Source organism: Heloderma suspectum, chromosome 6 (genome assembly GCF_057233095.1).
Source record: "Heloderma suspectum isolate Gila_16-S chromosome 6, 16-S_ref, whole genome shotgun sequence".
NCBI classification, from domain to species: domain Eukaryota; kingdom Metazoa; phylum Chordata; class Lepidosauria; order Squamata; family Helodermatidae; genus Heloderma; species Heloderma suspectum.
In genome coordinates this window covers 116,976,491-117,004,020 of record NC_139463.1, presented here as the reverse complement: position 1 = coordinate 117,004,020, position 27,530 = coordinate 116,976,491, and the positions used below count along the sequence as shown (strand labels likewise).

The 27,530-nt window shown below is 48.5% G+C and overlaps 1 protein-coding gene and 1 gene segment (V, D, J or C); both read right to left on the bottom strand.

Annotated features, from left to right (window-relative positions):
- The window catches only part of LOC146342781 (T-cell receptor alpha chain constant-like), a 430,194-nt gene that overhangs the window by 346,456 nt on the left and 56,208 nt on the right, over positions 1–27,530 (bottom strand).
- On the bottom strand, positions 6,199–8,012 carry LOC146342782 (uncharacterized). The gene is made up of 4 exons (XM_084807078.1): positions 7,883–8,012; positions 7,050–7,468; positions 6,380–6,546; positions 6,199–6,289 (listed from the first exon to the last, which is right to left on the bottom strand). The coding sequence occupies exons 1-4, from the start codon at positions 7,926–7,928 to the stop codon at positions 6,199–6,201; spliced, it is 723 nt and encodes a 240-aa protein (XP_084663204.1). The 5' UTR covers positions 7,929–8,012.

The window sequence follows — 27,530 nt, the reverse complement described above, 5'->3', positions numbered from 1 at the left end:
TTAAACTGCCCCAAAACTGCCTGACCCAAATGAGCCTAAACTGCCCTAAACTCCCAGGCCCTAATTAGCTTAAACTGCCCTAAACTGCCTGACCCAAATGAGCCTAAACTGTCTGGCTCTAATTAGCCTAAACTGCCCTAAACTGCCTGACCCAAATGAGCTTAAACTGCCCTAAACTGCCTGCTCCTAATGAGCCTAAACTGTCTGGCCCTAATGAGCTTCTCTCAAGTTCTCTGTGAGAAAGGAACTACAGTGGGACAGAGAGCTGCTGCTCATCTAACATTATACATCCTATACAGAAGTAGAAAGGCTTCCTCAGGCCCTCCCTCAGGGTGGGTCTTCCCCCAATTGTCTCCGATGACTGGCTGATCTGGTAGAGCATCTCAATTCCCCCATTTACTCCACCCTCTTGGCGTGACATCGTGCCCGTGCGTCTGTCAAGACTCCCCCTCTGTGACTTACTTCTTTCCCACAGAACAAGCGCTGTGCTGAAAATTTCCCCCACATGTTTTTCGGCCATTCCCATTCAATTTGATAGAAGAGCAATTGCTTCTGAAAAGAAATTCAGTGGTGAAGAAATTTTGGAGACATTATCATGGGTTGGGTTTGGGTTTCTTGGGCTCACCTTGCTTAGGAGGTGATCGAGGAGGGATCATGTCCTGTTTTTCATTGTACAATCATCTCTCTGGAAGCCTGTGGCCTCCTCAGCTTCCCACACTTCAATTAAATCCCAGTGGAAGGGATCATGGGGCAAATCCTCCCATAGGGCTTCTTTTTTTCTTTTTTTTTCTTCCAGATCAGGACATGTAGGCAGCCTGGGAGGCTAGCTGTGATGAGGAAAGCTCAAAAACACCACAAAAATACATTATAAATCATCCTGAATGAGGCAGAACAATGGAAGCCGCTTTCATGGGGGGAGAAAAATTCAGGAAATAGGAAGACAGATTTTGGCAGAGCACCAGCTCCACCTCATCCCTGGAGCTAGATGCAATACTGCCCCACCTGCATTGCAGTGGATGAAAACTGGGGGCCAGCCTGCCAAGATGGTTGACGCTGTCACAGCATGAAAACCCCCAAACACCTTACCAAGAAAGAAAGAAAGAAGGTACAAGCCCTGCCAATGGGGAGCCCTAAGTGTGAGGAATTGTAGAGACTTTCTCCGCCCCCTGGAGAAATTCGGTGAAATTGTCTCCCAAATTTCTCTGCCCACAAGTCAGGTGGAGAATTGCAAGAGGCCATTTGGACACTGCTCTACACAGAAGAGAGAAGCAGTATCTGTGCCTGGCCCACCTGATTATCGGGCCCTTGGGAAGATTCTTCTCTGACTCCTAATGCTTCTTGGAAATTTCCTCCCTGGCATTCTGACCCATGTCTTCTCCTTCACACTTTGCCTCTGGTTCTGATTCTGATTCAGATTCTTCAGTCTCCGCAAGGAGCCCAGGTTCAATCCTGACAGCTATTCAATGAACGTAATGCATCATTTGACCCTTAGGGGAATGGGAGAATCAAACACCCAACTGCACATCTTATTCCAAAGAAATCTTCAGGCCTCCCAAGTCTGCAAAGCTTAAAAACAGCCTTCTGCTAACAGAAGATGCTTTCTGCCTGCAGAAGGACAACCCTCGATGCAACCCACTGTCATATCATATCAGAGATGGATGATAGATGGATGGATTTGAATGGCTTAGATTGGGGGTCTCCAGAGATGGTGCCTGTGGAAGCCTCCCTTGGTGCTTTCTTGCCCCTCCTGAACTTATTTTATTTATATATTTTAATTCATTAGAAAAAATGGGGAGGCTGACATTCTGCAAACCAAAGTGTCGGCCTGCAGGACCCCTTCATTATGATGACTGCCTCGGGGGACCCACATGGCAAGTAGCTCAGTGTGGTAGAGCATCTACTTTGCATGGAGAAGGTCCCAGGTTTGATCCCCGGCTTCTCCAGGTAGGGCGAGGAAAGAATCCTGCCTGAAACCCCGGAGAGCTGCTGCCAATCAGTGTCGACATTACTGGGCTGGATGGTCCAATGGTCTGACTCAGTATAAGGCCACTGCCTATGTTCCTATGACTGCCCAAGTTACTTGTCTCTGAGCCTCATCACTTTGTACAGAAAACCGTGGGTTCCCAAGAGTGGAACTCAAACCCCACCTCTGCCCTGTTCTCCTCCTCCTCTTCCTCTTTCTTGGGTAAGTTACTTTCTCTTTCGATCTCCACAGTTTGCCTTCTAGGGAATGGGTGTTTTGTGACTGTCCACACTCCCATGGCAGCCTTTTGGTGAGAACACCCATGTCATTTTCAAAATCCCAAATGCGCTAACTGACCCCAAATGGTTGGGGACCCCTGGTTTAGATGTATGCTATGTTGTATGTATGGTGTGCTTGTGACACAGTTGGAGCCTGGATTACGGAAAGATGATCTGTGCAGTTCCAGGACCATGTATGGATACAGTGCTTAGTGGTTGCAGACTTGTAAATTCATAAAATACCTCTACAGCTTGGATTGCACATCTGGGATAAGAGCTTGCAGGTTGGAAGGCAGCTTTGAGCCCCAGATCTTCTTACAGTAGATATTTAGCATTAGCGAAATTCTCTTTCAAGGTGTGTGCCCCATTCAAAGCCCCAAGGACGAGTACGGGTCCTCCAAAAATACTTGCAAATTGCTAGATGTGTATTCGCATGTGATTTGCACAAAGTTGCCAGTTTGATTTTGCAAAATCTTCCTAATTTCTTTCCCCTTTGTTCTCATGACTGAAAAGATAGCAGGTGAGGCAGACGTCCTCGTCAACTTCCTGCTAATATGTGATGTAGGGATGGATGGAATCCCTACCTTCTGGTTTTTGGGGGAATCCGCCTGGGGGGGAGGCAATCCATTCCTTGCCCCTGGAATCCTCTGGAGTGGCTCCACGTCGGGAGGATTTCACGGAGCTGCACTCCAGCTCCATAGCACTGGCGAGACGGTAATGGCAGCCACCATTACCGTATTGCTGGGAGGAATACAGCCACAAATAGCATAATGGACGCCACTTGCAGCCGTAAAGCCCTGAGTTTTACCTGAATAGAGCCATAAAAGGCTGCAATCAGGTTAAACTCAGGGCTTTACGGCCGCAAGTGGTGTCCAATATGCCATTTGCGGCTGTATTCCTCCCAGCTATACGGTAATGGTGGCCGCCATTACTGTATCACAAATGCTGCAGAGCTGGACTGCCATTCTGCAGGGAATCCTCCAGACGTGGAGGTAAGGGAGCCGTTCCGCTGTGGATTCCGGAGGCCGGATTCCAAAGAATTCAGCCTCATTTGAATCCATGGCAGAATTCTCCGCCATCCCTAATGTGATGTATGCTCATTGCTTTGAATCATGTTCTTTAAAAAAAAAAAAAAATGAAGTGTATTGTTTGTAAAAAGTGGAAGATCAGTAGGGATGTACAAAAGTCACTTACCGTTTCGCGGATCTGCTTCACGGTGGGGGGGGAGGCGCTCCATCCCTCCTCCCGGAATCCTCGACAGGGGGGAGGCGCTCCGTCCCTTCCCCCGGAATCCTGCCCAGCCGGCTCTGCTCCATGGGGATTCTGCGGAGCCACCGGCCGGCTCCGCCGGCAGCCGGACATCCAGCCGCTGGGCAGCAGGGATGCAAATGGCGGTGGCCATAGCTGCCGCCATTTGCGTCCCTATATTTAACCATGATAGGCTACGTAAATATTTACGTAGCCTATCACAGCAAAGTAAAAAAAATGCATACGCAAATGGCGGCGGCTACGGCAGCTGCCATTTGTGTTCGCTATTTTTCACCGTTCTAGCCTATGTAAATATTTACATAGGCTAGAATGGCTAAAAATAGCGAACGCAAATGGTGGCCGCCATAGCCGCCGCCATTTGCGTATGCTGCACACAGCCGCGGCCAGCCAGGAGACCAGCTGCCCCCACTGCCCCCACCCCCGCTGCCCCCGCCACTGCCACCCCTGCCCCTGCCACTGCCGCACCTTCTGCCACCGCCGCTGCACCTTCTGCCACCGCCACCACACCGTCTGCCGCCGCCGCACCTTCCACCGCCGCTGCACCGCCACAGCCGCACCGCTGCCGAAGCCACCGCTGCATCTGCCCCACTTAAGCTTCATCCCGGGGGGTTCTGTGGGGAAGGCGGGGGGGCAGGAGGCCATTCCGCCACGGATTCCTGGGGGCCGAATGCCTGTGCATTCAGCCTCACTGGAATCCATGGTGGAATTCTCCTCCATCCCTAAAGATCAGCCTGTAAGTAGGGATGTCAGAGAATTCCACCCGAATTTTAAATGGATCAAGTTCTGACAAATCCAGTCTGCGGAATCCTCCTCACAATGGGACGGCCCAGTCGACTCGGACCGGAGCTCACCAGACCCTTTTTTTTTTTTTTGTCCACTGAACAGCGGATTTTACATAAATAATCATGAAAAGAAATCTGTAAATCGGAAAAGGAGGAAGAAGAATGTGCTTTTTACAAGCATTTTCCTGAGGCTTTCTTTCGCTGGGGCTGAATCTTGAAATCCACGGAAATCCTCCATCTTTTCTGTTTATTGTCTGTGGGGGTGAGGTCAGGTGAGGTCAGGTCAGGTGAAGTCAGGACAGCTCTGGTGAGGTCAGGTCAGGTCAGATCTGGTGAGGTCAAGTGACCGGAAGTTACATGGGGAATCCCTGCGAAGGGCTTTACCCTTACAGAGACCGATGGCAGGCGCACGAAAAGGATTTTTCAGTGGTACTTACAGAATTTTTTATGTAAGTTGGGTGAGCCGGAAAAAAATGGGGGAATCCAGGGCATGCAGATGGTGGAACAGGGCAGCCCTTGGCTCTGCGGAATTCTCACGGAGCAGTGCCGCTCCATGAGGATTCCAGGGGGGAGGAACAGATCGCCTCCCCCCCACCCCATGGATTCCCCCTGGAACGGACAGTGGGGAATCCGTACATCCCTACCTGTAAGGAATATGAGAAGGAGGTCTAGATTGCCCTCAAGTGGCTAAAAATATAAAAACAAGAACATTCTGTGTTGAGAAGTGGAAAAATATGCAGGCATCATACAGATTTAAAAGGAGCACAGGATTTCACTCAAACAGTTCTTGACACCCACACAAAATGGACAACTCCTAAATTTCTTTGGGAGAAGCAATGGTTATAGACCGCACCACCATTCCAAGGGTAATCTGGGAGTGGGAGAAAACAACAGCTGGAGAGCACAAAGAAGAGAATTGGATGTTGATGCCACCATAGATGGTAAGAAATACTTTAAAAAATAAAAATAAAAAATGCCCCCATACACTACAATGGAAAGCAGGGGCCCTGAAAATAGTTCAAGAATTTTTGGGTGCTGCTGATATCAGAGAGAGAGAGAGAGAGAGAGCATTTTGAAGGAAGTATATTTTTAATTTATCTATTTACTGATTATTTTTGTATCCCACCTTTCCTCCAAGGACCCCATGGTGGTATGACTGATCCTAATCCCTTCAATTTTATCCTCACAACAACCCTGTGAGGTAGGTCAGGCTGAGAGTCAGTTACTGGCCGAAGTCACCCAGTGAGCTCCATGACAGAGTGGGGACTAGAACCATGTCTCCCTAGTCCAACTCTCTAAGCACTACACCTGTATTTGGAACAAGGATACCTGAAAGGCCACCGTCTCCCATACAAGCCAGCCCAGGTTTTAAAATCTTCAGGGGAGGCAATTCTCTCATTCCCACTGCCATCCAAGGCAGGTTTCGTAGGGATACAACACAAGGCCTTCTCGGTGGCTGCTACCAGGATTTTGAACTCTCTGTCAAGGGAGCCTAGGTTGGCCCTTTCTCTATTCCACCAATAAGCAAAGATGTTTATATTCAGACAGGCAGGAACTTGGCATCTAAGCTGGCCTGTTCCTGAAAGGGGAATACTGGGAGTTTTAGGACTTTCTTCTGACTAAACCTGCATAGGATTGTGCCCTGTGTTGTGTTTTTAATTTATTTGGTTTTGATGTTACATTTCAATTAAGGTTTTGCTTTGAATCTGGATTTTATGAACAGCCAACTCGAGTGCCTGTTCTTGGCAGAAAGGTCAGCTGTAAATTAAATAAATACATATATAAATACTGAAATAAAGTGTGATTATTAGAAGTTTTGCTCTTCCCCCAAAAAGATACCAGGATAGTGGTATCATCCATTGCCTGAGGATGTATCCATTTGCTGAGAATTGTGCACAGTAAAATGTCATGTAGCAGGAATTCTGCACTCTTCCACTGGGTGGGTTTTTGGCCCACGCTTCTTGTCATGCTCTTCACTGTGTCGCTCAAGACCCTTTCTGCAGCAACAACAACAAAATGTAGACGTTGGTTATTGAATTTGTGTTGGGATCTCAATCCACAATTTCCTTAGATTGTGGGAAGCCCACAAGTGGGGCTTGAAGGCAATAATAAGCCACTCCTGCTGCACAGTAGCCCAGCGGCTAAAACTCCGAGGGTTCCAGCCTCTGAACATGGAGATGAGATGACCGGTATGGTTCATTTGGTTGAAAGGAAGCAAATAGCCAAAGGTGTGAGAACTATCCTGCCCAAAAGACTGATTACAAGGTAAAGGTAGAGTTACTACCTGGTAAAGGTCTGAGCCCGAGTACACTAAACAGGCCCTTGGAACCCACAGTTCTGAACACCAACAGAAGCCAATTTCACAATATTGCCCGCGGCTGATAAGTAAAGGTGTTGATTAAAAAAATGAAAAAGTGGTTGGGGCAGGGAACCTCTGTGGCTGTTCCACCAGTAAATATGTTTATGTTCAGGCGGGCCTGGGCATGTGAGCTTGACTGTTGCTGAACAGGGATTTAATTAGTGGGTCCTATTTAATTATTTTATTGTTGTGTTGTTAATTTATTTGTACATTTCAATTAAGATCTTGTTTTCAATCTGGATTTTCTTGTCAATGACCTCAAGTGCCATTTTTTGGGCAGGAAGGTGGGCTGTCAATCAAACACAGAAATGAATAAATACTGAAATGAAGGGTGATTATTGGAAGTGTTGCTCTACCACCCCAAAGCTGTCTGCAAAATGTCATGGAAAAGCCATTGCCTGTGATTCATCCACTTGCTGAGAATTAGTGAAGGGTAACATGTTAGGGAGGAGGAGTTCTGCACTCTGCCACCGGGTGGGTTTTTGTTCTGCTCTCCTTGTCATTCGCTTCACTGTGTCGCTCAAGGCACAGAAGTAGACGCCCGAGTCTCTCAGCTCTGCAGATGCCTTGGTCAAATTGAAGGACTTCTCCTTCTTGTCAAGCTTTGCTGAAAACTTCCTCTGATGCTTTTTGGTTTCCTCATCTTGATGGTCAAGGCTGTATAACAAGAGCTGGGGGGCTTGGTGTAGATGCTGCTCGTACCAGAAAAGGACTGGGGAGATGGAGGTGTCATATCTGCATGGCAGGAAAACCAGCTGACCCTCTTGGAGGGTAACAAGAGCTTCAGTTTGGGTGACCGAGTCTCCGTAGGCCCCATCTGCAACAACAACAGCAACAGCAACAAATGTAGATTTTCATAATTGAATTTGTCTTGGAATCTCCAAGGATTCCTCAAGGGTGTTAAGAACACAGAGAGTACACTTAGATGTAACTTCCTTCGATTGTGGGAAGCCCCCAACTGGGGGGCGAAGTCAGGAGTAGCCCTCTCCTGCTGCACAGTAGCCCAGGAACTAGAACTCTGAGGCATCCACCCACTGAACCTGGAGACGACTGGTATTGTTCATTTGGCTGAAAAGAAGCAAATAGCCAAAGGAGTACAAAGGTTTCTAAGAAACACGGCTGGCCCTCCCCCAAGCTAGAAAAAGGCAATTTCTTCAGCCATCGCTTTGGAATTATTTCATAATGAAAAGCAGCTAATGCCATTAATAAAATAAATAAGTAAACCACTCACCTAAAACTGCCATGATTAACATAGCTAAGATGCAAGGGAGATGCATTTTTTTTCCCTTGGTCAACCAGGACAGAATCAAGAAGGAATCTGGTTTTGATCAGCTTCTAGGCTTTGCGCTGCACTGTATGGGAAGATTTGGTGAAATGCAGGCCGCTTTTGCTAGTAGGTGTTTTGCTTTGTAATGCAACTTACAGGTGGGGGAAGGGAGACCACGGGATGTGGTTAATGTCTGTCTGGGTTTTCTCTCTTCTGGAGAAAACGACAATCTCCTGTATTGTTCTGTATTGAGATGTCCTGTATTGTTCATTTGGCTGAAAAGAAGCAAACAGCCAAAGGAGTGCAAAGGTTTCTGACAAACATGGCTGGCCCTCCCTAGGCAGAAAGAGGCGATTTCTTCAGCCATCGCTTTGGAATTATTTCATAATGAAAATAAGCTAATGCATTTAATAAAATAAATAAATAAACCACTTACTTAAAACTGCCATGATTAACATAGCTAAGATCCAAGGGAGATACATGTTTTATTGCTGGGTCAACCGGGCCAGAATCAAGAAGGAATCTGGTTTTGATCAGCTTCTAGGCTTTGCACTGCACTCTATGGGAAGACTTGATGAAATGCAGGCTGCTTTTTGCTGGTAGGTGTTTTGCTTTTTAAAGCAACTTGCAGGTGGCCTGTGGTAGACCACGGGATGTGGTTAGTATCTGCCTGGGTTTACTGTGTCTAGAGAACACAACCATCTATTTTGGAACTATTAGGGCAGCATTGTTTGCAGTAAACAGGCTCAATATCTCCATCGTGTGCCTGAAATCCACACAGCAGCTTCCAAAAAAAGCTGGTAGCTCATTGGGCCAAAAAGGGTTAGGCAACGTTTTTGGATTGTGAGCACATTAGGCAATTTGATAAACTGTCCTCAGTACCACCACCAAATGGCTGCCATGGGAGGCATGACATACGAGACGTATCCTGCCCAAGAGGCTGATTACAAGGCAACGGTGGGGTCTGAGCCCCAGCACACTAAACAAGCCCTTGGAACCCACTATTTTCAACACCAACAGAAGCCTATTTGACAGTATTCCCTGCTGCTTGTAAGAAAAGTTGTTCATTAAAATTAGAAAGTGGGTGGGATAGGGCACCGCTGTGACCGTTCCACCGATAGGCAAAGATATTTATGTTCAGGCAGGCCTTCGCATGTGAGCTTGACTGTTGCTGAAAAGGGTTTCAATTAGTGGGTCCTATTTATTTCTTTTATTGTTGTGTTGTTAATTTAATTGTACTTTGCAATTAAGATCTTGTTTTCATTATGGATTTTCTTGTCAATGACCTTGAGTGCCATGTTTTGGGCAGGAAGTAGGCTGTCAATAAAACACAGAAATGAATCAATACTGAAATGAAGGGTGATTATTGGAAGTGTTGCTCTTCCCCCCAAAAGCTGACTGCAAAATGTCATGGAAAAGCCATTGCCTGTGATTCATCCACTTGCTGAGAATTAGTGAAGGGTAACATGTTAGGGAGGAGAAGTTCTGCACTCTGCCACCTGGTGGGTTTTTGTCCTGCTCTCCTTGTCATTCTCTTCACAGTGTCGCTCAAGGCACAGAAGTAGACGCCCGAGTCTGTCAGCTCTGCGGACGCCTTGGTCAAATTGAAGGACTTCTCCTTCTTGTCAAGCTTTGCTGAAAACCCCCTCTGACGCATTTTGGTCTCCTCATCTTGACCGTCAAAGCTGTTTAGCAAGAGCTGGGGGGCTTGGTGTAGACGCTGCTCGTACCAGAAAAGGACTGGGGAGCCAGAGGTATCATATCTGCATGGCAGGAAAACCAGCTGCCCCTCCTGGATTTTAACAAGAGCTTCGGTTTGGGTGACTGAGTCTCCATGGACATTTTCTGCAAAACAACAACAAATAATACAGAACATTTTGGACGTCGGCTATTAAATTTGGCTGTGAACCTCCAAGGCCTCCTAAAGGGCATTGAGAATACAGAGAAATAAGCACAGAGACGAAGCTTCCATTTAACTTCTTTAAATTGTTGGAAGCCCACAACTGGGGCGCAAAGGCAGTAGCCCTCTCCTGCTGGATAGTAGCCCAGTGACCAGAACTCTCGGCGTTCCAGCTTCTCAACCTGGGGTTAGCTGGTATTTTTTCATTTCGTTTGAAGGGAGCAAACAGCCAGAGAGGAGCAAAGGCTTTAAATAAACAGGGCTGGCCCTACTGTTCGGGAGACTGAGGCAATTTCTTCAGGTGGCAGATGCTTGGGGAGGGGGCAGCAAAGGCAGGGTCCTGGCTGTTCCTCCTGAACCCCTGGCTGTTAGAGGACAGAGCTGTGTATCCCACACACACACACACACACACACACACACACCATCGCCTAAACTAGCCTGCTGCCTCAGGTGTGGTGGAAGATACCACCACAAAGCCAGTATTGAAGTAAGATTCCACCGTTAGTTCACCTAGCATGGACATGGAATAGGAATGGAGAGCTAACATGTCCTTCAGCTCAGGTCCCCAAGTGGTAATACAGCTGCTACTCACTTGAAGTAAAAGACAGTAATGCAATTAGCACTGCTGCGAAGATCATATTGAGGACTCTTGTGGTCTCGCTCTAACGTGGCTGAAGCTGGGTTGAGTGAAAAATTATCTTCAGCAATGCCAGCTGCTTCTCAGTGTCTCTCCACCGCCTAGGTACAAAGACGCAGTATCCTGTCGCATAGAGACCAGACCTGCCTTGTGTGAGTTCTCCTTCTTCCTTCCAAGGGAAGTCTAACCCGTCGTGCGTCTCTGTTCCTTTTAGAGGGTGACTTCAATGGTGTTGGCTTCGCATGTGATATCATTCACAGTGGCACAGTGGTAAATGTTGCAGTGCAGTGCTCATCTTGACATCCCCTCAGGACAGTCCAAAATCATAGGCTCTTCTGTTGGTCCACACCAACAAACCAGTTTGAGGAATTTTCATTTGCTAGGAGCAGGTCTTTTCTAAAGTTTGTGGGTCTTAATTGCCGGTTCAAGACCTGGCCACCTTGAAATCCTTTGCATTACAACAAGGAACAAGTTTGTTGCTGGATGAATTCATTACCCCCCCCCGCCCCCGCTCATTACTGTGAGAGCTGCAGCTAAGCTCAGAGGCAACAGGGGATTCTGAGGGGGGTGGCAGATGATGTCAGCCTCCCTGCTAATAAAAAAAAGTGCTGTTGCTGTGTCCCTGCAAACCCCAGGTCCACTACGCCACTGATGATTCTGCTTGCCTTCAAGGGTGGGGTCTAAGCTTTGGAAGGCAAGTTGGAGGAAGCCAATATATGGGGTAATGCCAAGCTTTGGGGTGCTTCCAGATGGGGCTGTTATTCCACACTTACCTGCCTCATTTGCAGAATTTAGCAGAGGAGGGCAGGTCCATGCAACCTGCTCTTCAACTTGTAACTCCCCCATCCCATATTTTTCCACTGTTTCTTCTGTCTTTTACCACAAGAAATATGTTAGGAAAGAAAAGATGGAGTAGCTGCACCCTAGTCGCGCTTGGAGCCCTCTGTCTGGAATCATCTCATGATGAGGAAGCTGTCCGTCTAGTTCTGATCTGTTTGAGGCTGGGCTGGGTTAAAACAGTCTTCAATGGAAAGTTTGCTTCTTCTTGGGCTCCCAGGTACCTGCCTACATGTTGTGTTCCATGGCACAAAATCCAAGCTATACACCTCACTAGAATGTTTGTAAGAATTTTTGTTTCCCAAGGAACCTCTCCTCCTATACATAGCAGAGGTGTGGACCCAATTTTAGGTGTGTGTGTGGTGGGAGGTAAGTTCTGCCCCAAGAGGCATTTGGGGAGTACAGATGTTAGTAGGCCCCACCCCAGGCATGCCTACTTTCTCCATGCTGTGGGAGTTCCAAGCCTGTCTCAGCAGGGAGAAAGGGACCTGGCTGAGTCCCTCGTGTCATGAGTGCAAGGCATCCCCATGGGAACACCATGTGATATGTGAACAGACTCAACTCATGCTCAACCCAGCACTGCTTGGGTCCCCTGAATTGTATCCAATCTGAGATTGCAGGTAACAGCGGGGATTCCGGGGGGGGGGGATTTCTCCATAGGGTGGGATTTGGAAGCCAAACCCTGCCCCATGGAGGAATCTATGGTGGCTCTGCCCATCGGATGAAGATCCTGCTTCAGCTGGAATAGACCCATGGGTCAGTCATTCTCCTCCCATGCTCTGTATACCTCCCAAGTGACTGTTCTTGCTGCTACAGGCTATGGATTTCCATTGGGCAGCAACATGGAGATGGCCCTTCTCCACCCTCATGCCTACCTTGTGCAAGGACCTCCCCTCCAGCCTCAATGTGTTTTGGACATTCATTTGAATTTGAAACATATTCTTTTCCCTTGGGTTCCCTTCCCATGCCTTGTCCATGGGGGCCCAGTTGTCCCCCATGCAGCCTGTGGATTTCCACTCCACAGCAACACAGAGATGCGTCTTCTCCACCCTCATTCCCACCCTGTGGCAGGACCTCCCCTCTGCAATACATCAGGCCTCAAAGCTGGCATGGTTTAGGCATTTACTGAAAAAGGCTCTTTTCCCCTTGGCTTTCCCCCAGCCACGAGCTCTCTTAGCAGCAATCTCTATCATGCTACCACTGTGCATTTATTTATTTCATGAACTGGGATTTGTGCAAATGAGATGCGGAATAGAAATCTTGCTGATGAAAAAATGCACAATACATAGGAGTTGTGCTTCCTCTTTCCAAAAGTGGTTTACTCTTGGCGGTTTCGGGTTCCTTGGAGTAGAGGATATGATGCAGGTGTTGTTATGTTGAGGGGCTGGAGGAGGCGGAAGGGACCTACATAACATAAAAGGGTTTCAGGAAACCCAAGGAGTTGTACACCAAGAGAGCGGGCGGGGGGAGTGTGTGGCATAGTTATGGATGTTCAGTTAACTGAAAGACAAGGGAAGGGAAGTGGAATGTGGAAGGTGAACATCTAAAGGAGCAGTACTGCCTCCTGCTGGACAACTGTGGGGACTGATAATTTTTTCTGTAATAAACAGTAAATCAGCATCATATGGGAAGAAGACATCGCCTCTGGCCAGTCTTTCAGGGCAGGCCTCTCTCTACGTGCAGCTTTTAAACCGAGCCAAGGCCGGACATGGCCAAGGCTTAACTCTGTGCTCTCCTTTCCTCAATAGGACTGTGTCCTGGAGTCTGCGATATGGTAACAAAGATGATTGTTCCTTTGAATATGTGGCATCTGCCTTGTCCTCTCTCCACTGAGTAGCCGCAGACATCCTACACTCTTCTGAATTTGGGGTCTAAGAGCTTCCAGATCAGAAGGCCAGAATCCAAGGAAGGTTTGAGACTCTGCGCAGGGCATAAACTTTCAGTTTGGGTGTAAAAGAGTGTGTGTTCCCATGTCTATGCCAAGGGAAGGACGGAATGAAGGAAGGATAGTGTCAGGAGCGCCCTAGCTGCCTCTTGCAGTCCCCTCCAGTAGCCAACTCAGGACTCTGATGACGAGGATTCTTTCCAAGGCTTTATTCCTTTATTACTTTATGACTCTTTCAGATACTAATCACTAGCGGCTAAGCAAGGAACAGCACTGGGGAAAGATAGCAGAGTAGCCTAAGCTCCAGGTAAGGCAGTTGGTCCCCGTTTGAAGGAGAACCATGGGAAGACCCTGAACTTATGGGCTATGGAGAGATCCTCCCTCTTTCCCTTGGGTCCTCAGGACACAACCATAGTTTGAGTGCCAAACGAGCGGTACGCCTCCTTTCTGCACTCTCCATCTGTCGCCGCTCCCTGCATCTGCGTCAAGCATCCAGCAAGCCCCCCTCCAGTGCTCTCTCACTGCCAGGGTCACTATCTCTCCCAGGAATGCTGGCAGGAGGAATCTCTGCCAGCTGCTATGCTTGTGAGAGATGAGCGAGCTCCTCTCCCATGGATTGCTGTTCTTCCTCAGAATCCGAACTGCTCTGGGGCTCTATGGGCTCAGTTTCCACCCTGACAGATAGATGGATTCAGGCTTCTGTGAATTAGATAGATGATAGATAGACAGATAGACAGATAGACAGATAGACAGATAGACAGATAGATAGATAGATAGATAGATAGATAGATAGATAGCAGGCAGGCAGGTAGATGGTTGGTAGGTAGGTAGATAGGTAGGTAGGTAGGTAGGTAGGTAGATCAATCGATAGATCGATAGATCGATTGATACATCAATTTCTTGTTCTATCAAGGGATTGCTGTCTTTCAATTAAATTAGATGCAACCAGTCAGGGAATTGGCAGACAAGGCTTCTGAGCTACCATCAAGCAAAGGACCAGAGCGATGGATAGATGTGCTGTCCCAAACAACCGTCCTATGCATGAATGATAAAATGAGGGACCACCAGGGATTAAATGGTATTGGGGTGGGGCAAAGGGAGCACATTTGCTGGACTTCTGTCTGTGGAGGAAGTGGCTGAAGATTTGAAGCAGGAAGCAGGGGTTTATTTATTCAAATAATCAATAGTGTATCATGATGTAGAGGTGGAAGCTGATCCAGCAAGACCAGCCGGTGGGGAAAGAGATACAGTGCAAGCATCTACTCCCATGGAGGTTTTGCAAGGGGAAGGGTGCTCTTTGTTAAATACTATTCATCGCTCCTAGAGGAGGCATTCAAGCAGGTTGGACATCATTTCACTGTGATGGCTTCCTTCGGCCAAACCCATCGTGGGAAACAGAACTGCAACCAGTTTGAAACCGGCTTTTAAAAAACGGTATGGCAAACAAGATATAGACCAGACTGAATTCTCCCCGTCTTTAGGTATGTGTAAATGTTCAGGTGCTAGTGTGAGAGGTAAAAATGGCAATGGGGCACATTGGTAAGTATTCAAGGTCTTCATTTCGACCACATGGAGAGATTGTCCAATCTCAAAACCCACTCAGCTTCTCTCCTCAGCAGATATTTCTTGTCCTTGATGTCAAGCTTATCCAGTGCCCCAAATTTCAGATCTGTGGGGGATGCTGTTGTTCTGCATAACAGCTCGCAAGTGGGGCACCTGCTCTGTTGTCCTTAATGTTCCTCAGGTGTTCCCCTATCCATCTTTTTAAAGGTCTTGCTGTTTTTGCCACATAAAGCTTAGGGCATTTACACTGGACAGAGTAAACTCCCAAGGCCCTACTGCAGGCAGTGAAATGCTTCAGACTGTATGCCTGTTGGTTGGAGGGATTTACAAATCCTGCAGTTTTGGAGATGTCTTTCTAGTAGCTGCTGTGTCCACATAGAGTCATACAATCATAGCATTGGGAGGGGCCTACAAGACCATCGAGTCCAACCCCCTGTTCAATGCAGGAAGCCTGATTCCCAGGCAGTCCTCCATCCAAGTACTAACCAGGGCTGACCCTCCTTAGCTTCCGAAATCAGACAAGATCAGGCGCATCCAGCCCTCATCCTTGGGTGATGGCCCCTAGGCATGGAAGCACCTGGCAGGACATTGACTAAACTTCTGTTGTGTTCTTTAAATTCACTCCTTATCAGAAAATAAGGTATGGTATTCCTGGTTCTTTTGAAAGAAATCAGCACTTTCTCGTGGCTACCTGACTTGGATTCCTGCATTGAGCAGGTGGTTGGACTCGATGGCCTTGTAGGCCCCTCCCAACCCTACTATTCTATGATTCTATGGTGTATTAGATGCCAATATCTTTGTATCCTCCCTTGCAATAGGTTGGTAATGTGATCAGATATTAAAGCACAGTTAGCTTGTTCTGAGGATGTTCTTATTGTGTCTGCTAACAGCTCAGCGCATAGTCTTTTTCTTGCCTTTTTAAAGCACTCTGTTATGTGTTATTGCAGGCTCAGGATATCCTCTTTCCTTTAGATGCATAGAAAGAATGTGTGATTCTTTCACACATTGTCCCTGTCTGAAATCTGATCTGTTGGAACAGTTTTGCTTTAGTTGTGGAAACTGTTCATATGGGGGGTTATTCTTTAGGGACCTGGGGTGTGAGCCATCATACTTAAATACGTACCAATGTCAGTGGGCTTCCTAGAAACTGTAGTGGCAAGTTGTCCCCCCTTTCTCACTTTCCATGCCCAAAGAAGGGACAGTGCAGAAGAGACGTTTTCCTGGATCCAGGAAGAGAGGGGCACCAAATTATTTGGAAGGACTTTGATATTCTTCTATTCATCTTCTGGGCTTTCCTCTGCAGATACCGCTGAGTGAGAAGATTTGGTGAAATGTGGCAGACTCCTTCCACTTGGGAAGTAATTTCTCAAAAGCAATGACAGTTGAAAGAAGATCAAGCCACAGGATGTGGTTAGCGGTCAGGATGCCAGTGTGCCCTGTAGGAAGCTCAGTGTTTTACATTTTATATAGGTCACAGCATGAGTAGAACCTGCTCAACATTGCCACCTTGTATCGAAAAGGCAAATGACCATTCAAGTACAAGGAAGAGCACATTGGACTGAAAGAAGATAGGACCCCACATTTTAATAGAATCTTTATTTTATTTATGTATTTAAGGAACACCTCATGCCGGCCTTCCGGATCTGGTTTTGGATCCACAGGCCGAAGTGGGTCAGCTGAACTCCAGATCAGGCCAAGGCAGGTCTGATTCAGAAGCTCCGAATTGGCCTCTGAAGTGGGTCAGGGGCTTCCTGCACAGCCTAGTTGCTTCCACAGTAGATGTTAGGGACTTAAACTCCTATGATGTCATTTCTGCCGACCCCCTCCATAATTTTAGTTTAACCATGTGTGTGTCTGTGTGTGTATGTTCAGGTCAAATTAGAAAAAATACAGTTGCCTTTTTTCAGGGACCACCCCCACCACCGCCACCACCACCTCACAAACACATCAGAATTGGTTTGAGAATTTCTCTCCTGATTTGTTTCAACGCTCATCTCACTATCGCAGAGCACTTTCTCCATGAGTGCAGAGTTCAGAGTGACTCAGTGTGGGGCTCAGAGCACAGTAGTACACAGACTCATCCTGGAGAGAGACGCCTTCAATTGTTAGGGGAACAGTCATGTTTTTGACAAACAAAACAGTAGAAAACTTTCCCTCCTCAGGCCAATTCTCCGAGGCAGGGTTTTTGTAAGCACGGATGATCAGCTGAGGTGCTCTGTCCACATATTGATGGTACCAAACAAGGTATGGACTTTTCTGTAGCGTATTGAAATTGCACTGTAAAGTTACAGCCTTTCCCCCTTGGACTTCCATCTGGCTTGGTGATTGGAACACTGAATCACTTTGAGACATGCCTACAAAATATAAAAATTAAAAGATGGTGATGTCATCTTTCTTCCTTCTTTCTTTCCCCAAAGCTCAGTAATACTCAGCAGTATTCCAAAGAAATTTCCCAGTAACAATGTATGGCTGTGAGAGCTGGACTATAAGGAAGGCTGAGCACCGAAGCATTGATACTTTCAAACTGTGGTGCTGGAGAAGACTCTTACGAGTTCCCTGGACTGCAAGGAGGTCAAATCAGTCCATCCTAAAGGAAATCAACCCTGAGTGCTCATTGGAAGGACAGATACTGAAGCTGAAGCTCAAATATTCTGGCCACCTAATGCGAAGAGAAAACTCCCTGGAAAAGACCCTGATGCTGGGAAAGATGGAAGGCAAAAGGAGAAGGGGACGGCAGAGGATGAGATGGCTAGATAGCATCACCGATGAAATGAATATGAACTTGAACGCACTCCGGGAGAGAGCGCAGGACAGGAAGGCCTGGCGTGCTATGGTCCATGGGGTCACGAAGAGTCGGACACGACTTAACGACTGAACAACAACAAAATTACAAAGAAAAATGTTCTCCGTCTTCAAATTCACTGTCTTCATTTTTTAAGTTCAAGGTTTCTGAGAATCTTGTCATCTGACCCCGTAAATAAAACCCCAGTGTTTTTCTTTGTCTGTTTCTTTTTTGTTGCTATTTTCTCTTGAATCATATTTGGAAATGGATGATACCCAAATCAGCAAAGCTCACTGTCTCTACACATGCAATCAACCAATGTAAATTAAATTTGTATCTTGTCCCTCACAGACCACTTAGGAAATTACCACAGTCACTTGGGCCAAAGGGAAAAATGAGTTGCAATCTTTCGGTTTGCCCCTGAATATATTCTTTATTTCTGTCTGTCCAGCTATCCATCTTTCTTACTCTCTAGCAATCCATCCAGTCCAGATTCTAATGATTATCAAGAGATCAATATTCCTTTGAATTGTTTTTAATAAATCCCCAACATCTGAAACAGAATCTGAATATAATGACATTTTCTACAGTGTTACCCACAACACACTTTATTTATTTATTTATTTATTAAATTTATTAATCGCCCATCTGACTGGTCACCCAGCCACTCTGGGCGATGTACAACCCACCATAAACAATTTAAAACAATAAAATTTTACCATAAATTTTTTTTTAAAAAAATACCCTAACCCACCCCAAATGCCTGCCTGAACAACCACGTTTTTAATGCACGACGGAAGCTCATTAAAGAAGGGGCATGACGGAGTTCCCTAGGGAGGGAGTTCCACAGAGTGGGGGCCACCACAGAGAAGGCCCTCTCCCTCGTCCCCACCAGTCTAGCTGTCCTGGCTGATGGGACAGAGAGAAGGCCATCCGAGGCTGATCTTGTTAAGCGGCCTGTCTGGTGTTGCTGGAGGCGCTCCTTAAGATAGGCTGGGCCGGAACCATATAGGGTTTTAAAGGTCAAAACCAACACCTTGAATTTGGCCCGGAAAACAACTGGTAACCAGTGCAACTCCTTCAGCACTGGAGTGATGTGATCTCGCCGGCGGCTGCCTTTAATCAGGCGAGCCGCCGCGTTCTGTACCAGCTGCAGTTTCCGAACCGTCTTCAAGGGTAACCCCACGTAGAGCGCATTACAGTAGTCTAAACGAGAGGAGACCAGGGCATGTACTACTGATGGGAGCAGATGGTCGGGAAGGTAGGGGCGCAGCCGCCGTATCAGATGGAGTTGATACAGCGCTGTCCGGCTCACAGCTGACACCTGAGCCTCCATGGACAGCTGGGAGTCCAAAATGACCCCCAGACTGCGGACCTGGTCTTTCAAGGGTAGCTGTACCCCATTCAACACCAGGTCAACATCCCCCAGCTTCCTCTTGTCTCCCACCAAAAGTACCTCGGTCTTGTCAGGGTTGAGCTTCAGCTTATTCCTCCCCATCCAGCCACTCACCGTCTCCAGACATTTGGATAGGGATTCTACGGCCAACCTTGGTGAAGATTTGAATGAGAGGTAGAGCTGAGTGTCATCCGCATATTGATGACACTGCACCCCAAACCTCCTGATGATAGCCCCCAGTGGCTTCACATAGATGTTAAATAGCATCGGGGAGAGGATGGAACCCTGTGGCACCCCACAAGTAAGTGGCCACGGGTCCGAAACCTCCTCTCCCAGTGCTACCCTCTGGTACCTGCCAGAGAGGAAGGACTGGAACCACCGCAATACAGTGTTTCCAATGCCCAACCCCTCCAGGCGGTCCAGGAGGATACCGTGGTCAACGGTATCAAAAGCCGCTGAGAGGTTGAGGAGAACAAGGAAGGAGCATTCACCCCTATCCAGAGCCCTCCTCATATCATCCACCAAGGCGACCAAGGCCGTTTCTGTCCCATGCCCAGGCCTGAAGCCCGACTGAAATGGGTCTAGATAATCAGTTTCTTCCAAGTGTGCCTTCAACTGCACCGCCACCACCCGCTCAATCACCTTGCCCAAAAATGGCAGATTTGAGACTGGGCGAAAGTTGTTCAGAACTTGAGGATCCAAGGAGGGCTTCTTTAAGAGCGGTCTTATCACTGCCTCCTTGAGGGCTGATGGCATCACTCCCTCCTCAAGGGAGGCATTCACTACCGCCTTGATCCCCTCACCCAGTCTCTCTCTGCAGCTCATAATGAGCCAAGATGGGCAAGGATCAAGTAAGCAGGTGGTTGGCCTTACAGATGAAAGCACCTTGTCCACTTCATCAGGAGGAAGAAGCTGGAACCGATCCCACAAAACCGGTTTGCCACAGGCCGCCTCTTGCTCACTAACTGTATCCACAGTGTGCAGAGTAACACACCTAATCTGATCAATTTTATCTGCAAAGTGCCTTGCCAAAGCCTCACAGGAGGCCTTAGAATGCTCCAGTGGTTCCGGAGCCACAGGACCGACCAGGCTCCGGACCACTTGGAACAGCCTCCTGGGGCAGCACTCTGCAGATGCGATGGAGGCAGCATAATATTCCTTTTTTGCTGCCTTCACCGCCACGTGATAGGCTGAAGATATAGCTCTAGCCCGTGTCTGATCATCTTTGGAGCGAGACTTCCGCCACCGGCGCTCTAGCCGTCTCACCTCCTGTTTCAGAGCTTGTAACCGTGGATTGAACCATGGTGCAGTCCGAGCCCTGTTCAGGGGGAGAGGGCATTTCGGAGCCACCTGATCTAATGCCCCAGTGATTGCGGCATTCCAGCCACCCACCAGGGTCTCGACCGAGTGGCCGTTGGCATGCCCCAGAGAATCCCCAAGCGCGTTCAGGAATCCATTTGGATCCATAAGACGCCTGGGGCGGACCATTTTAATGGGTCCTCCACCCCTGCGGAGGGGTTGTGGAACCGAGAAGTCCAACATCACCAGATAGTGATCTGACCATGACAAGGGGGTGGTGGATATACCCCCGACTTCCAGATCACTCCCCGCTTCTCCAGAAACAAACACAAGGTCTAGTGCATGACCGGCTACATGGGTGGGCCCAGTTAGAATATGGTGCAGCTCCCAGGAGGCCATGGTCTCCATGAAGTCCCGAGGTGCTCCTGTGAGGATGGCCTCCGAATGTACGTTGAAGTCCCCCAACACCAGTAAGTTAGGGGACTGTACACGCACATCAGAGACCACCTCAAGCACCTCGGCCAGGGAGTCAGTCGTGCAGCGAGGTGGACGGTACACAAGCAGAATCCCCAGACTGCCCTTCGGGCCCAACCTCCAGTACATGCACTCAACAACCTTGGTCTCCCGGAGAGGGGGTCTGGTGAAGACCAAGGACTCTCGGTAGATAACAGCCACTCCCCCTCCCCGATCCCCAGCCCTCGGCTGCTGTGCATACGAAAATCCAGCTGGACACATGGCTGCAAGGGTTGGAGCAGCAGCCTCGGCCAGCCAGGTCTCCGTAATACATGCCAGGTCTGCACCCTCATCCAGGATCATGTCATGGATGAGGGAGGTTTTCTGGGTAACAGACCTGGCATTGCAGAGCAGCAAACGAAGGCCAGAAGATGGGGTCACGCCTCCCCCAGCCATCCTTTGGCTCTGGACAGGCCCGGAGCAGGGGACAGATACTACACATCTCTCCCTCGTTCCCCTTAGCTGGCATGGCCTGCCCCTAGCGCTCCGCCAGCGCCTGCCACCCAGCCTCGGTATGTTCTGGCCCCCAACACTCCCCCCACTGCCTCCATCAGGTGGACACATGCCCCCTCGCTCCCGCCTATCAGGCAGGCTACCCACCCCTAAAAACACAACAAAATCCCCCCCAACAAAATAAAACAAACAAACAAAACAATTAAAATCCCCTTAAAAATGCCAGGCAGGAGTCCACAGGGAAGGCCTGGTGGCGGTGGTAGCGGCAACGGGGGCAGCAGGCCCAGCGGCTGCAAGCACGCCTCTTCCCCGGTGGTGGTGGTGGTGGTGGCTTCTCCTGCAGGCCCTGGCTCTCCCAGGCCACCTCAGCCAGCCAGCTTATGTAGCCCCTCCAGGGAGGGGCAGGTGGAGCAGCACAGCTGGCTCGGTACCTGGGGGCCTGGTCCTGCAGGGACTGGCGGTCTGCCAGGCAGAAGTCCACAAGGAAGGCCTGGTGGTGGTGGCAGCGGCGGCGGCAGCAGGCCCAGCGGCGGCAAGCACGCCTCTTCCCCGGTGGTGGTGGTGGTGGTGGTGGTGGCTTCTCCTGCAGGCCCTGGCTCTCTACTTTGGGTTGGATGTGATCCTACTCAGAGTAGACCCATTGAAATCAGTGGGGCTCAGGATTCATTCCACTCTTAGTATGACTAAGGATGGGGAGAGATGGCCAGCCATGAGTGGAGGAGTCTTAATTTATAAAAGCCAGTATGGCACCCAAAAGAGACATTACCTGGTTTCAGGAGAAGAAAGAAGATTGCCAAAACCCACAAGTAGCTTCTTGTTTTAGAACTAGAAGCCATCCTTGAGCTCATCGACATCTGCGGGAACTGGTAAAGAAAGTGTTCCTTCCCCCTTGTTTCTCATAGACTTCCTGCCAATATGTGGAGTTCATTCATTGCTTTGAATCATGTTCTTTAGAAAAAAGGGGGGATTGTTTTTTTTTGAAAAACGTGGAAGTCCAACATGTAGGTAGGGATGGTGGAGAATTCCACCACGGCTTTCAGTGAGGCCAAATGCACTGGCATTTGGCCCCCCAAAACACATGGCGGAATGGCCTCCCCCCGTGGATTCCCCCCCCCCGGGATGAAGCTCACCTGGGGCGGAGGCTCCGGCGGCGGTGGCAGCGGCAGCTGGTCTTTCGACCGGCTGCCGCAGCCGCCATTTGCATTTGCTGTTTGCCATGATAGGCTATGTAAGTATTTACGTAGCCTATCATGGCAAGCAAAAACAACAACAACAGCATATGCAAATGGCAGCAGCTACGGCAGCCACCATTTGCATTCCCTTTTTTTCCCTGTTCTAGCCTACGTAAATATTTATGTAAGCTATTATGGCGGAAAAAAAGGGGAACGCAAATAGCGTAGTGGGCGTTATTTGCGTTCCTTTTTTCCACCGTAATAGCTTACGTAAATATTTACGTAGGCTAAAACAGCGGGGGGGGGGAGGAATGCAAATGGCGGCCACTACGCTATTTGTGTTCCCTTTTTTTTCACAGTAATAGCCTACGTAAATATTTACGTAGGATAAAATGGCGAAAAGTGGCTGTTTTTTGGGGGGGCCTGCTGTGATAGGCTACGTAAATACTTACGTAGCCTATCACGGCAGCCTGGCTGGATGCAAATGGCGGCCGCTACGACAGCCGCCATTTGTGTCCACAGCAGCCCGTCCGCGGCCAGAACTCTGGCTGTGGATGGCCCTGGCCAGCTGCTCTGCGGAGCCACCACGGAGCGGAGCCGTCCAGGCAAGATTCCGAGGGGGAGGACCGGATCACCTTCACCCCCGTAGAGGATTCCGGGGGGAGGGACCAAGTGCCTCCCCCCTCCACCGCGAATCACATCCGCAAAAAGGTAAGTGACTTTCATACATCCCTACATGTAGGGAATGTGAAAAGGAAGTCTTGGTTGCCCTCTCATGGCTAAAAATATAGACCAAGAATTTTGTGTTCAGAAGGGGAACAATGTGGAGGTGCTTCGGTCATACAGATTTCAAAGGAGCTCAGGATTTTACTCAAGTGGCTCACAACACCCTCACAAAATTGGCAACTCCTCAATTTCTTTGGTATAAGTAATGTAAGCAATAGTTGCAGACTGTAGCACCGTGCCAAGGGCATTCTGGGAGTGGGAGTAAACCATGGATGTAACCTGCCTGGTGAGCATGAAGAAGAGGATCTGATGTTGCTGCTACCATAGGCAGTAAAAGCACTTAAAAAATAAAAATAACAACTGCTCCCACTCACTGCCATGGAAATCAGGTTGCCCTGAAAACATTTGAAGAATTTTGTGGTGCTGCTGATGTCAAACACAAACAGAGAGAGACACACACTGTGTGTGGCTGCCCCAAGGCTTTTGGACTCTCTGCCAAGATAGGCTGGGTTGGCCCTTTCGACACTTGTACTCAACTTCCTCTGATGCTTTTTGGTTTCCTCATCTTGATGGTCAAGGCTGTATAGCAAGAGCTGGGGGGGCTTGGTGTAGATGCTGCTCGTACCAGAAAAGGACTGGGGAGATGGAGGTGTCATATCTGCATGGCAGGAAAACCAGCTGACCCTCTTGGAGGGTAACAAGAGCTTCAGTTTGGGTGACCGAGTCGCCATACACCCTTTCTGCAACAACAACAACAGCAACAGCAACAAATGTAGATTTTCATAATTGAATTTGTCTTGGAATCTCCATGGATTCTTCAAGGGTGTCGAGAACACAGAGAGTACACTTAGATGTAACTTCCTTCGACTGTGGGAAGCCCCCAACTGCGGGGCCAAGTCAGGAGTAGCCCACTCCTGCTGCACAGTAGCCCAGGAACTAGAACTCTGAGGCTTCCACCCACTGAACCTGGAGACGACCGGTATTGTTCATTTGGCTGAAAAGAAGCAAATAGCCAAAGGAGTACAAAGGTTTCTAAGAAACACGGCTGGCCCTCCCCCAAGCTAGAAAAAGGCAATTTCTTCAGCCATCGCTTTGGAATTATTTCATAATGAAAAGCAGCTAATGCCATTAATAAAATAAATAAGTAAACCACTCACCTAAAACTGCCATGATTAACATAGCTAAGATGCAAGGGAGATGCATTTTTTTTTCCTTGGTCAACCAGGACAGAATCAAGAAGGAATCTGGTTTTGATCAGCTTCTAGGCTTTGCACTGCACTCTATGGGAAGATTTGGTGAAATGCAGGCCGCTTTTGCTAGTAGGTGTTTTGCTTTGTAAAGCAACTTACAGGTGGGGGAAGGAAGACCACGGCATGTGGTTAATGTCTGTCTGGGTTTTCTCTCTTCTGGAGAAAACGACAATCTGTTTTAGAACTACTACGGGATTGTTCAACAGGAACTGGCTCAACTTCTCCACTGTGTGCCTGAAAGCCACACAGCAACTTCAGAAATAAGCTGGTAGTTCATTGGGCTAAAAGGGGGGCAGGCAACCTTTTTGGATTGTGGGCACATTGGGCAATTTGATAAACTGACTTGGGCACCACTACCAAATGGCTGCCATGGGAGGCATGACATATGAGATGTATCCTGCCCAAAAGGCTGATTACAAGGCAACGGTGGAGTCTGAGCCCCAGCACACTAAACAAGCCCTTCAAACCCACAATTTTCAACACCAACAGAAGCCTATTCCACAGTATCCCCCACTGCTTGTAAGAAAATGTGTTCATTAAAATTAGAAAGTGGGTGGGATAGGGCACCGCTGTGACCGTTCCACCGATAGGCAAAGATATTTATGTTCAGGCAGGCCTTCGCATGTGAGCTTGACTGTTGCTGAAAAGGGTTTCAATTAGTGGGTCCTATTTATTTCTTTTATTGTTGTGTTGTTAATTTAATTGTACTTTGCAATTAAGGTCTTGTTTTCGTTACGGATTTTCTTGTCAATGACCTTGAGTGCCATGTTTTGGGCAGGAAGTGGGCTGTCAATAAAACACAGAAATGAATCAATACTGAAATGAAGGGTGATTATTGGAAGTGTTGCTCTTCCCCCCAAAAGATGTCTGCAAAATGTCATGGAAAAGCCATTGCCTGTGATTCATCCACTTGCTGAGAATTAGTGAAGGGTAACATGTTAGGGAGGAGGAGTTCTGCACTCTGCCACCTGGTGGGTTTTTGTCCTGCTCTCCTTGTCGTTCTCTTCACTGTGTCGCTCAAGGCACAGAAGTAGACGCCCGAGTCTGTCAGCTCTGCGGACGCCTTGGTCAAATTGAAGGACTTCTCCTTCTTGTCAAGCTTTGCTGAAAACCCCCTCTGACGCATTTTGGTCTCCTCATCTTGACCATCGTAGTTGTATAACAAGAGCTGGGGGGCTTGGTGTAGACGCTGCTCGTACCAGAAAAGGACTGGGGAGCCAGAGGCGTCATATCTGCATGGCAGGAAAACCAGCTGCCCCTCCTGGATGTTAACAAGAGCTTCGGTTTGGGTGACTGAGTCTCCATGGACATTTTCTGCAAAACAACAACAAATAATACAGAACATTTTGGACGTCGGCTATTAAATTTGGCTGTGAACCTCCAAGGACTCCTAAAGGGCATTGAGAATACAGAGAAATAAGCACAGAGACGAACCTTCCGTTTAACTTCTTTAAATTGTTGGAAGCCCACAACTGGGGCGCAAAGGCAGTAGCCCTCTCCTGCTGGATAGTAGCACAGTGACCAGAACGCTCAGGGTTCCAGCCTCTCAGCCTGGAGTAGGCTGGTATATTTTCATTTCATTTGAAGGGAGCAAACAGCCAGAGAGGAGCAAAGGCTTTAGATAAACAGGGCTGGCCCTACCGTTAGGGAGGCTGAAGCGATTTCTTCAGGCGGCAGATGCTTGGGAGGGGACAGCAAAGGCAGAATCTTGGCTGTTTCTCCTGAACCCCTGGCCGTTCCTCTCTGCTGGAGAACAGAGCTGTGTATCCCACACTCCCCCCCCCCATCGCCTAAACTAGCCTGCTGCCTCAGGTGTGGTGGAAGATACCACCACAAAGCCAGTATTGAAGTAAGATTCCACCGTTAGTTCACCTGGTGTGGAAATGGGTGGGAATGAGGAGCTAACATGTCCTTCAGCTCAGGTCCCCAAGTGGTAATACAGCTGCTACTCACTTGAAGTAAAAGACAGTAACGCAATTAGCACTGCTGCGAAGATCATATTGAGGACTCTTGAGGTCTCGCTCTAACGTGGCTGAAGCTGGGTTGGGTGAAAAATGATCTTCAGCAATGCCAGCCGCTTCTCATTGTCTCTCCACCTCCTGGTGACAAAGACGCAGTATCCTGTCGCATAGAGACCAGACTTGCCTCGTGTGAGTTCTCCTTCTTCCTTCCAAGGGAAGTCTAACCCGTCGTGCTTCTCTGTTCCTTTTAGAGGGTGACTTCAATGGTGTTGGCTTTGCATGTGATAGTATTCACAGTGGCACAGTGGTAAATGTTGCAGTGCAGTGCTCATCCTGACACCCCTCTGGAGAGTAGGGATGTACGAAAGTCACTTATCGTTTCGCGGATCTGCTTTGCGGTGGTGGGGGAGGCGCTCCGTCCCTCCCCCCGGAGTCCTGCCTGGCCGACTCCGCTCCACAGGGATTCCGCGGAGCCGCCAGCCAGCTCCGCCCGCAGCCGGACATCCGGCCACTGGGCAGCAGGGATGCAAATGGCACCTGCCGTAGCCGCCGCCATTTGCGTGCTTCCCTGTATTTAACTGTGATAGGCTACGTAAATATTTACGTAGCCTATCACAGCAAAGTTTAAAAAAACTGCGTACGCAAATGGCGGCGGCTACGGCGGCTGCCATTGGCGTTCCTTATTTTTCACCATTTTAGCCTACATAAATATTTACGTAGGCTAAAATGGAGAATAAAAAAGAAACACAAATAGCGCCCACTATGCTATTTGCATTCCCCTTTTTTTTCGCCGTAATAGTCTACGTAAATATTTACGTAGACTAAAACGGTGAAAAATAAGGAATGCAAATGTCGGCGGCCATAGCCGCCGCCATTTGCGTACGCAGTTGTTGTTGTTGTTGTTTTTACCCAGACGTGATTGGCTACGTAAGCCTTTACATAGCCTATCATGTCTGGGTAAAAAAAAAAAAGACGAGACTGCAAATGGCGGCCGCAGCAGCCAGTTGGAAGACCAGCCGCCGCCACCACCGCCAAAGCCACCGTTGGAGCTGCCGCCATCTGGAACATCCGCCCCAGGTAAGTCTCGTCCCAGGGAGGATCCGCGGGGGGGCGGGGGGGCAGGCCGCTCCGCCACGGATTTCGGGGGGCCGAATGCCAGTGCATTCGGCCTCACTGAAATCCATGGCGGAATTCTCCACCATCCCTACCAGAGAGTCCAAAACAACCCGGCGTGCTTT